The sequence below is a fragment of the Garra rufa genome, chromosome 9 (genome assembly GCF_049309525.1).
Source record: "Garra rufa chromosome 9, GarRuf1.0, whole genome shotgun sequence".
NCBI lineage: Eukaryota > Metazoa > Chordata > Actinopteri > Cypriniformes > Cyprinidae > Garra > Garra rufa.
The window spans coordinates 16,110,994-16,123,567 of NC_133369.1; the positions used below are offsets into that span (position 1 = coordinate 16,110,994).

At 35.0% G+C, this 12,574-nt stretch overlaps 1 protein-coding gene across 1 annotated transcript; it reads left to right on the forward strand.

Moving 5' to 3' along the window:
• Positions 1 to 874: 874 nt before the first annotated feature.
• Positions 875 to 12,574, forward strand: oscp1b (organic solute carrier partner 1b). Its single transcript, XM_073847211.1, has 10 exons — positions 875 to 1,110; positions 4,306 to 4,460; positions 4,795 to 4,962; positions 5,514 to 5,594; positions 6,587 to 6,690; positions 7,713 to 7,841; positions 8,056 to 8,125; positions 8,317 to 8,456; positions 11,271 to 11,334; positions 11,538 to 12,574. Exons 1-10 carry the CDS (start codon positions 999 to 1,001, stop codon positions 11,655 to 11,657), a joined length of 1,143 nt encoding a protein of 380 aa, XP_073703312.1. The 5' UTR covers positions 875 to 998; the 3' UTR covers positions 11,658 to 12,574.

A 12,574-nucleotide genomic window follows, 5' to 3' on the forward strand; every position in this document is an offset into this window, starting at 1 on the left:
CTGAATTTTTGGTTTATTGTAAACTATTACAAACCTTTCTATCAAAGCTATCTGACATTATTAAGAATAATTTGTTCTAACACAGTTTAACTGAGTTCTTGTCATATTTTATGACCATTTTCTAAACTATAGCGAATAAACTGATAATGTGAGAAATGTTGAAGATGTCTGAATACGTTTTGGTTTGACTGTACATAATAAATATAAACAGTACACACACATTATGTAAACAAAAACTTATTTTGGATGTGAATAATCGCGATTAATCGCTAGACAGCACTATTTTTAGAAGCATTCAAATGAATTGAATCAACTCATGTCATTTGGTAATATTTTCTTAATTATTAAATTAAAACCAGGATATAATTCCTAAATGTACATTTTTCGGGAAAATCAAAAAGCATAGCTAATACTGTTGAGTTAGTCAAAAAGTAAAGAATGTTACATTGCCGTTTAAATTCAGTATTCATTAATACATTGTATGTGCTGACGATGTTGCTGTAGCCTGTAATGCTCAAAATGTGCCATCCTGCAGCATTAATATGTTACTGTACAGAAGCTGTGTGTCATATTTAATAATGAGCCAAACACAGTGCAGTGGAATTAATCATATACCTAATCATATTAAATAAAACTACAAAAACACGTTTTGTACGCTGTTTGCTGTTTTCACTCGCTTATTGTTGCTTCTAATACTTTTTGCCCTTCTTTTGTCAACAAACGACCATACAAATAACATAAAATACAAAAACGTACAAAAATTGATTGTGTTAACGTTACCTGATTTTCGTGGTGAGACTGAAACGTACTACGTCACCGTCGTGCAGCAGTACGAAAGCCTCCTATTGGCTGTTGTTGGCGGTGACCTGGCAACCGAGAAAAGGCTTACAGACGCTTATTTATTCTGCAGGATTTTCAGAGAGCGCGGATCGCGTTTTTTATTGACAACCTGTGATTGCTTACCGATACTAGCTGCTCTTCATCCATCTCCTGAGAGGATGTCGACGCGAACGCTGCCTCTGCTCTTCATTAATCTGGGTGGAGAAATGCTCTACATCCTGGATCAGCGCCTGCGGGCTCAGAATATCCCAGCAGATAAAGCGAAGAAAGGTAGATGGCAGCTAATATGTCAGGGAGTTGATGAAGCAAGTCATATAAACGTTGTATTTATGATCGTGGTTCATGATATTTCTTAAGAAGTTATTGGATATTCTGCTATTGCTATACATGATTAGCCAGTTAGCCTGTATATTTGAATACAGTGATCCAGTGGCCCAGTTCAGTCACAGCCTTATGGAGGAAACATGTCATTTTTTCAATGTTTTGTCTTTTTTGTAGATAGCAAGACACTAGGCACACATTAACATTTTTTCTTTTCCATACCCTGGTTAATTTTGAGATTTGGGCTATTTGCCTTCATAATGTGTCGTTTCAGAGTAGTGACAGGAAAATATCCAAATGCTATCTATTTCTGTCTGTACATTACAATACAGATTTGCCGCTTTTTCCTCATGCACTGATCCAGAAATCTCTGTAGTTATACTTACAGAACGCAGAGTGCATTTTAATTAAATAATACCTAATTTTCACATTCAAACATAACATTTTAGAAAAGTTTGAAAGTTGAAAAGCATTTAAGTATTCAAATCTTTGATGTTTGCTAACCCTAACTTAATATATACAGGTCCTTTTCAAAAAATTAGCATATTGTGATAAAGTTCATTATTTTCTGTAATGTACTGATAAACATTAGACTTTCATATATTTTATGAAAATAGAAGTAGTTCAAGCCTTTTATTGTTTTAATATTGATGATTTTGGCATCCAGCTCATGAAAACCCAAAATTCCTATCTCAAAAAATTAGCATATTTCATCCGACCAATAAAAGAAAAGTGTTTTTAATACAAAAAAAGTCTGTACACGGTGGCTCTGGATGTTTCTACTCCAGACTCAGTCCACTGCTTCCACAGGTCCCCCAAGGTCTGGAATCGGTCCTTCTCCACAATCTTCCTCAGGGTCCGGTCACCTCTTCTTGTGCAGCGTTTTCTGCCACACTTTTTCCTTCCCACAGACTTCCCACTGAGGTGCCTTGATACAGCACTCTGGGAACAGCCTATTCGTTCAGAAATGTCTTTCTGTGTCTTACCCTCTTGCTTGAGGGTGTCAATGATGGCCTTCTGGACAGCAGTCAGGTCGGCAGTCTTACCCATGATTGCAGTTTTGAGTAATGAACCAGGCTGGGAGTTTTTAAAAGCCTCAGGAATCTTTTGAAGGTGTTTAGAGTTAATTAGTTGATTCAGATGATTAGGTTAATAGCTCGTTTAGAGAACCTTTTCATGATATGCAAATTTTTTGAGATAGGAATTTGGGGTTTTCATGAGCTGTATGCCAAAATCATCAATATTAAAACAATAAAAGGCTTGAATTACTTCAGTTGTGTGTAACGAATCTAAAATATATGAAAGTCTAATGTTTATCAGTAGATTACAGAAAATAATGAACTTTATCACAATATGCTAATTTTTTGAAAAGGACCTGTATATATAAAATCATCATTTATTGGGTACTTGCAATTGAGAGGTGGCTGTCCTGAACCCTAACCCCTAAATTTCAACTTATAAAAATTATATTGAAATATTTTGTTTTTACATTTTACTCCATTGATTTAAAAAATGCCTTTTTGATTTTGTAAAAAAAAAGTGACGTACATTTTTTTTTTTTAATGTAAAAAAAAAAAAATGTGTCCCACATTTTCATGTCACTACCAAAACAGTGTATGTTTTAGTCCATTGTTTGCAACTGATTTTAACTACACCCCTAAAGTTATGATCAGGAAATATTCATGTGTTCCTCTCTTTCATAGCTACGAGGTGTGATAGTAGATCATTTTGAGGTAAATGTGTTCAAAAGAATGAAAAATCTGTGTGAAACTTATAGGAACGTCGCTACCAAACACCTTTTTTCTTTCTTTTTATAACATTTAGTTTTTATATGTGTATAGAACTGTGCTAACGAACCATGTGCTGATTAGCATCTTTAAGCTAGATTCAAAAGTATCTAAAATTTTCACTACTGAACCAGTCACGACCAAAAAATTTGGTGAAGTTTCAGTAGTGACATCTTAGTTTTTTTGGGGTGTTATTCCATAAAATTGTCCCTACCGAAACAGTCACAACCAAAATGTCATCATATTCCTTTATTTGGTAAAAATACAATTTGTGTACAGTTATGCAAATTTTTAATATTTAAGTATGTTCTAGTAGTGTTTTAGTATGTGATGTGGTCGCTACCAAAGCGTTACTGTCACTGCCGAAAATGTGCAATCACGACCAACACATGGGATGTTTTGTCAAAAGCAAAGTATACTGAATTGTCAACTAAGATGTCATAGTAGTGTTTGGTTCAATGTATATTCAAATGAATTAATCCAATGAATCCTGCTAACCTTATGAGTATTTTTTACAGTCTATGCAGGCAACACTGTGGCTCAATTACATTTGCTCAACAGCTTGTCAGTATCATGGTTTCCTGTCTAATGTACGTTCCTGTATCAGGGTTTCCTGTGTCTTTTTTGCATTCTGAAATATTGTTAACTTAACTTTGCAGTTTTGACGACATCACACTTTGGTATCAGATCCCACAGAGGTCAAAAAACAATAAGTTGCTTGCAGATGTGATGTCTACACATGTAGCTCAGGTTGTACCTGCTATTTAGTTAACTTCCTCTAAGGAACATTTTAAATATGTCCTTTTTGATTTGCAATCTTTGTAGCCACTGTAGCAGTTTGGCTAGAGGAGGACAGAAAAAGAGGTATTGTTAATAGTCTGCTTGCTTTGTTTTGCTGTAGAGAAAAGTAGAGTGCGTGTGCACATGCCAGCTCTCATAGGCACCCGCTGTGTAGGGGAAGATGGGGTTTTTTGTGCTATTATAACTGTAAGTTCACATGTTGAATGTTTTTGTGTGAGAAAAAACACCATTGTAAAATAAGAACCCCAAAGATTCAAGAATTTGAATACAGATATAAATAAAATCCTCCATATGTATGTTTCTAGCACTTGTGTTTTCCTCAGTCAACATTTGATGACAGTTTCCAACCCGCTTCTCTATGAAAACATCTGCCATGACAGTAAAGCTTGGTTTTAACTACATTTTGATTTATGTTATTTTTGTTTATCAATTTTTCTTGGCAAACCAGCTTTCTACAGTACAGACTGCAATCTGCTTGCTGGGTTTTCAGCTTCATATCTGCTCAGAATTGCTTTTGACTCACTGCAACTCTCTCTGTGTGTTTGTGTTATGGTAGTTATGAATGATATCATTACAACCATGTTCAATAAGAAGTTCCTGGAGGAGCTGTTCAAACCACAGGAGCTATACTCCAAGAAGGCCCTGAGGACAGTGTTCGACCGACTGGCTCACGCCTCCATCATGAGACTCAATCAAGCTAGTATGGACAAGGTGAAGACTAAAGTCAAGGATGCATTGTCATTTTCTTGAATAAACTGTTTGAAAATGTTTTAGTGCAATCCCTGCACATTTTTCTTTTAAGAGCTTTTTACAAATATCTTTCTACAAGTATTTTTAGTAAATCTAAATCTTTTTTACTTTTGAAACAGGCCAAAGTAACTTCTAGTCACTTCTATTTTTGTATTTTGATCATTACTGTACAATTCTCTTTAAATATTGTGTTATAATAAGCAAAATTGTGTTAAATGGCTCCCTCTGGTGTGTAATATGTTGAAATATGTAACGGCTGCTTGATCAACTCATTTTGTGCTTTCCCTGTGCACAGCTCTATGATTTGATGACCATGGCATTCAAGTATCAAGTCCTGCTGTGTCCTCGGCCTAAAGACATCCTCCTGGTGTCCTTCAACCATATGGATGCCATCAGGGACTTTGTGAAAGACACTCCCAGTATCCTCAGCCAAGTGGATGAAACAAACAAACAACTCATAGAGGTAGCAAGGTCTCTTCAATCTCTGTGTAAAGATGCTACTGCTCAGAATAATTCATTTTCAGATTATTTTCTATTATTTAATATAATTAACAGTTTGTTTTTTCCATTGTCAATAACTGTTAATGTAATATGTGACCCTGGACCACAACATTTTTGAGATTGCAATTGAGATTTATACATCATCTGAAATATAAATAAATGAATAAGCTTTCCATTGATGTTAGGATTGTTAGGATAGGACAATATTTTGGCCAACTGAATTGAAAATCATGAATCTGAAGGTGTTCTTAGCAATGCATATTACCAATCAAGTTTAGGAAATTTACTAAATATCTTCATGGAACATAATCCTTACTTAATATCTTAATGATTTTTGGCCTAAAAGAAAAATAGATAATTTTGACGCATACAATGTATTGTTGGCTATTGCTACAAATATACCTGTGCTACTTATGACTGGTTTTGTGCTCCAGGGTCACATTTTATTTCATATAAATTGTCAGCTTCGCTCTGATTTTGGCTTTGAAAGTGTCTTTTGCTTTTAACTTCTAGATATATACCCCTTTATCTGGTGGAGAGTTTCAACTAATTAGACAAACACTCCTCATCTTCTTTCAAGATATGCATATAAGAGTAAGTGTTTTCTCTATTTTAATATATGTACATTCAATCATTGATTACTCACCCTCATGTCGTTCCAAACCCGTAAGACCTTTGGTCATTTTAAGAACACAAATTAAGAACTTCGAGAGTTTTCTGACCCTGCATAGACAGCAATGCAACTGTCACGTTCAAGGTCCAGAAATGTAGTAAAGACCTTTCTTTTTTGTTAAAATAGTCCATGTGACATCAGTGATTCAACCGAAATTTTATAAAGCTACGGGAATACTTTTTGTGTGCAAAGGAAACAAAAATAATCACTTTATTCAACTATTTTAATGAGAGAGTATCATGAAGCAGACGTAGAACGTCCTTCTGTCTTAGTTCATCGTCTGTATATTCTGGTTCAAATAAGTAAGGCTGGGAAAAAGTTTCCAAGTCATCCTCTTTGTTGTAATCTTCAGACATGTTAACGAAGACTGTTGTATGTACAGCATGCGTCTTCTGTTTCTAAACAAGGCACAGCGCATCCGGGTTCTACATCAGAACGCCAGCTCCCGCGGCGTGGTACTTTCATAAACGCTTGTCGAAGACTGACACGGAAGAGAAGAAATTGTTAAATAAAATGGTTATTTTTGTTTTCTATATGCACAAAAAGTATTCTTGTAGCTTCATAACATTACGGTTAAACTACTGATGTCACATGGACTATTTTAACAATGTCCTTACTACCTTTCTGGGCCTTGAACGTGGTAGTTGCATTGCTGTCTATTCAGGGTCAGAAAGCTCTTTCATCAAAAATATCTTAATTTGTGTTCTGAGTATAAACAAAGGTCTTACGGGTTTGGAACGACATGAGAGTGAGTAATTACAGAATTTTCATTTTTGGGTGAACTGTCTTTAATATAGAATACTCATAAACCCGATATGTAAATTTAAAGTCCAAAAGTATTGGTCATGTTTATAAAAGGTGCAGAAAAGCCATATATTTAAAAGTGATATGAAACTTGTTTTTTTTTTTTTAGGTATCAATTTTCCTGAAAGACAAAGTACAGAACTCCAATGGGCGATTTGTCCTCCCCACATCAGGCCCTGTTCCGTATGGGACACACACCCCAGGACTCATAAGGTTAGCAGTGTAGGATTCATTGGATTAATGCAGCACACATTTAAAAAACACATTTATCAAGTATTGACATGACTAGAGAATTTAAAAGGCTAAAAATGTCAGGATTTTATTTGAACATTATGAATAAAAAGCCTCTAAATTCATAACTGAAATTGTCCATACGTTTGCTCTGAAATCACCTCCTTCATTTAGAACTGACAGAGTCTGATGGTAAGGGTTTATAGGTAATTGCATTATCAAGAGACTTGGACATTTTCTAAATATAGCAGGGTCTGTGTTAAGACTGTGACAGAAAGCAGTTATTTTAATAGAGGTTAGTTGTAGCTGGAATTTATATGTCCATGAACTGTTTTTTTTTTTCAATCAATATTTAAATAACATTTTTTATGAATTTATCAACCAGTCATAAGGGTCAATTTTGTGAAATTGAGATTTATAAATCCATCCGAAAGCTGAATAAATAAGCTTTCCTTTTGATATATGGTTTGTTAGGATAGGACAATATTTGACCGAGATACAAGATTTGAAAATCTGGAATCCTAGGGTGTAAAAAAATCGAAATATTGAGAAAATCACCTTCAAAGTTGTCCAAATTAAGTTCCTAGCAATGCATATTACTAATCAAAAAATACATTTTGATATATTTATTGTAGGACATTTACAAAATATCTTCATGGAACATGATCTCAACTTAATATCCTAATGATTTTTGGCAGAAAAAAAAATCTGACCTATACAATGTATTGTTGGCTATTGCTACAAATATATCTGTGCTACTTATGACCCAGTCCAGGGTCACATGTATTATATATTATATATATAATAGTATATCCTGGTTCTGTAATTGGTTACCTTTTTTTTTTTTTTGAGCTACCATATTAAATTAATGTAAGGTCATAAAACTTCATGTATAATAATTATTAATGTTTTCTAAAAGCATTAAATAATTTCTTAGTATACATGGTTTATTTAAGTTTATTTATGATTCGTTCATTCTTTGTTAATGACTGTTTAATTCCCAGGTTGTTTAGCTGTAGTGGTGAGGAGGTGAGAAGGATGCAGTTCCGCGACTGTGGCAATTACAGCACCGCTCTCCGTGAAGGTTCATTTGAAATGTATGGTGATCGAGTCATCAAGCTGGGCACAAACATGTGAGTATCATCCACCTTCTAATAATACTAATTTCTACTAATATTCAGTAGTGGAATCATATGACTCACACCTTCTTGTATCTTCAAATACAGGGGTGTAATTCATCACGTGTTATGTTTTATTTGTCGCAAAGCGGCATCTCTAATTGATATGTGAATAATTTAGGTGTAAACCTACGCATCAGCTGTGCAATTGTCCTGTTTGTTGTTTCAGGTACAGTGTGAGCCGCCCTGTTGAGACACACATGTCTGGAACCTCCAAAAACTCCTCACAGCACACCAAGGTAGTATTATGAATTAATTACACTTTGTTTAAAAATCTAGTTGACAATTATAAATTGTATCTTTTTCATATATGCATATAATTTGGAATGTCGGTACATTAAATAGATTATATAAACTTGATGGTTAAACAAAACTAATGACAATGTGTAATGCTAATGTAATATTTGACATGATTCATATACTTCTGAAGGTCAACACAACTCCTAATCCTTTGGCAAAAGAAGAGCTGAACCTGCTTGCTAGACTAATGGGAGGTCTGGAGGTGCAGAAATCAACTAACACTGACTCTGGCTTCCGTGTGAACCTTTTCGCCACTGACGAGGAGGAAGAGTGAGTCTTTATTTGAGTTTTGAGACTTTTTCATAAAGTCAAAATAGAATCTGACTGTCAGTAACAGATTGAAGGCTGTGTCTCACTGAAACAAGGAGTGGTATTTCACCCTAAAAGCTAAATTATGCTATTAATGAAAGCAAAATTCTTATTATTCTCAGTAATTATTCTCATTAGATTTTTTTTTTTCAATTAAATGGTTTTAGCTATACAGGTATGTGTCAAAAAATTAGAATATAGAGGGAAAGTCCATTTATTTCCATAATTGGTTTCAAATAGTGAAACTTGTATGTTATGTTAGTTCACTACACAAAGTGAAATATTTCAAGCCTGTATTTGTTTCAATTTTGATGATTATGGATTAAAGACAAAAAAACAAACAAATCTAGTATTTCACAAAATTAGAATATTTCATGTGACCAATAAAAAAAGGATCTTAAACACATGTTGGCCTTCTGAAAAGTGTGTTAATGTACTGTATTATGTCCTCAGTATTTTGTTGGGCCTCCTTTTGCACTAATTCCAGCATCAAGGCAGTGTGGCATGGAGGCGATCAGCCTTTGACACAGTTGAGGTGTTATGATAGCCCAAGTTGCTTTGATATTGGCCTTCAGCTCGTCTGCATTTCGGGGTCTCTGTTCCCTCATCTTCCTTTTGACAATACCCCATAGATTTTCAATGGGGTTTAAGTCAGGCAGGTTTGCCGGCCAGTCAAGTACAGTTATTCAATGGCTATTAAACCAGGTACTGGTAGTTTTGGCCTTGTGGGCAGGTGCCAAATCCTGCTAGAAAATAAAATCATCATCTCCAAAAAGCTTGTCGGCAACAGGAAGCATGACGTGCTCTAAAATTACCTGGTAGACAGCTGCATTGACTGTGGACTTGATAAAAGACAATGAACCCACACCAGCAGATGACATGGCTCCCCAAACCATCACAGACTGTGGAAACTTCACACTGGACTTTAAGCAGCTTGACTTTTGTGCCTCTCCGGTCTTCCTCCAGACTCTGGGACCTTGATTTCCAAATGAAATGCAAAATATGGGCAACAGACCAGTACTTTTTCTCCTTAGCCCAGCACAGACGCTTCTGATGTTGTTTTTGGTTCAGGAGTGGCTTGGAATTCTCCAGCTGTAGCCCATGTCATGCAGACGTCTGTATGTGGTGGTTCTTGATGCACTGACACCAGCCTCAGTCCACTCCTTATGAAGCTTCCCCAGATTTCTGAACTGTCCTTGCTTGACAATCCTCTCAAGGCTACGGTCATCCCTGTCACTTGTGCACCTTTTCCGGCCACATTTTTCCCTTCCTCTTAACACTTTGTTAAAATACTTCTAACTGCGCTCTGTGGGCATCCAGCTTCTTTTGCAATTGCCTTTTGACTTTTCCTTCTTATGGAGGATGTCAATGATGGTCTTCTGCACAACCGTCAAGTCAGCAGTCTTCCACATGATTCTGAAGCCTACTAAGCCAGACTGAGACAATTTAAAGGCTGAGGAAACCTTTGGAGGTGTTTTGTGTTAATTAGCTGACTAGATTGGGACACAGGCAGCCTACAATGTTGAACTTTGTCAGGATATTCTAATTTTGTGAAATACTGGATTTTTTTTTTATCTTCAATCCATAATCATTAAAATTCAAACAAATAAAGGCTTGAAATATTTCACTTTATGTGTAGTGAACTAATATAACATACAAGTTTCACTTTTTGAAACAAATTATTGAAATGGACTTTTCCTCGATATTCTAATTTTTTGGCACATATCTGTATATTACTGTTGAGGAAGATTTCTTCTTTTAAATAAATCAATACTTTTTGTCAAGAAGAATGCATTCATTTATACTGATAAAATATTTATATTCAAATAAATTACACTACCAGTCAAAAGTTTTTGAACAGTAAGAATTGTAATGTTTTTAAAGAAGTCTCTTTTGCTCACCAAGCCTTAAGTTATTTGATCCAAAAAAATACAGCAAAACATTTTTTTACTATTTAAAATAGCTGCTTTCTATTTAAATAAATTTTAAAATCTAATTTATTAAATTTTTACTCCAGTCGTCAGTGTCACATGGTCCTTCAGAAATCATTCTAATATGCTGATTTGCTGTTTAATAAACATTTTTTTTTTAATTATTATTATTATCATTGTTTAAAACAGTTAAAGTACATTTGTTTAGGATTCTTTGATGAATAGAAAAATCCAAAGATTAGCATTAATCTAAAATAAAAAGCTTTTTTTGGGAAAGACATTATAGAAATCAATACTTTTATTGAGCAAGGATGCTTTAAAATGATCTAAAGTGATGATAAAATATTTATAATGTTACAAAGGATTTCTATTTCAGATAAATGCTGTTCTTCTGAAATTTCTATTCATCAAAGAAACCTGAAAAAATTCTACTCAGCTGTTTTCAACATAATAATAAATGTTTTTGTTTTTTTTGAGCAGCAAATCAGAATATTAGAATGATTCCTTAAGGTTCATTGGACTGGGGTAATGATGCTAAAAATTAAGCTTTAAAATCACAGGAATAAATTACATTTTAAAATATATTTAAATCGAAAACAGTTGTTTTAAATATTAAAATTATTCCAAAATTATACTGTTTGTTGTACTTTGGATCAAATAAATGCAGGATTGGTGAGCAGATAGGACTTAAAAAATAGGTTTTTGTTTATGCAAAATACTTTTTTATTGTGGAGTAAAAAACATTACTGTACGAAGAAAGCGCAGCTATAAATGTCAGTGAAATGGATGCTGTTCATTGTGCATGAGATTTTCATAAAAATATTAAAACAGGTTATCCCCACAGGGAAGCTTTGATATCAAGACCAGATGAGCTTTCCTATGAAGTTATTAATATCCAGGCAACAAAGGTAAGTCTTCGTGTACACTTACGCTGTTTGATCCTTGGCCTCAGAAAACACTGTAATGCCTGATTACCAGTGATCCACACACACCGAGAGAAAGCTCTCAGCTTGTCTAATTGGTTTTTGACAGGCTAAAGATTTTCAGTCTTAGGTTAACTTTACTGTAAGACCATGGGAGTAACAACACACCTCTGACTGGTTCATTTCAGGACAAACAGACCAATGCAGAACTGGCTAAGATCATGGGGGAGTTTGGAGAAACGGAAGAACCCGCCCCCAGTTCAAGCAGCAAGGGTGACGACCTCCTAGCCATGATGGATGGACTGTGACTTAAACTTGATGTTCCCTTTGACTGAGCAGAGTAACTGAGCTGTTAAGAAGGATAAAGTGCTACAAACTCAGCAAAGAGGCCTTTTGTCTGGAGCTACAGTGACAACCGTATATATTTAGAACGACAGCTAAGCTCAACGAGAAATTCCCTCTTTGAGAGTTTCACGCAATTTTTGTCTCCTGCCACCCACCGAATGTGAGAAATGCAAATAGCAGGTGTAGAAATGTAATATGCATCTTGCTGTTCCATTAAAGTCAGTTTGGACCTACTGAGGCGGCACAGTCCATATCATCACGTACTTCAGCGAATGGTTTGATATCAGTCTTCACAGAAACGTCTGCGAGGCTTTGATGTCACAGACACTTCTGTGACATTTAGATCAGTGGACAGAATAAAACGCCTTTTCTGAAAAGTCTTAGTTGTCTAAGAGGACAATCTGTGCACATGGAATTCATTTAAATCAGTTTGATGTGCAACCGAGAGATGCAGGATATGCATCCACACAACAAGCGCTGATTAAGACAGGGTAATGGAGGAAACCGAAGTGCACTTGCGGTAAATATTTCATGCAGATCCCAAAACTGGTTTACAGGAAGCCCCAGGACAATTGGTGTGTTGTTTTTGTTCTTATTTAAAGGGATTGCAACAAAGTCAGGTATTTCAAACTCAAGAAATTCAAATGTCTTAGAGTGTGCAATTGTTGCATCATGTAAAGGGAAAATAGAAACATGAAACCACCTTCCATGGAAAAAAAAAAAAGCAATGCAATATGTATGGTGGATGAAATTGTCTATTTTTCATACCCATAGTAGAGCTTATTTATTGAGGTTAATGTATTGAATGTTCATTTGTGTCTGTTTACTGTTTCAATAGAAATAGATTTGAATGTGAAATAAAGTAGATCTTATTTGCAAA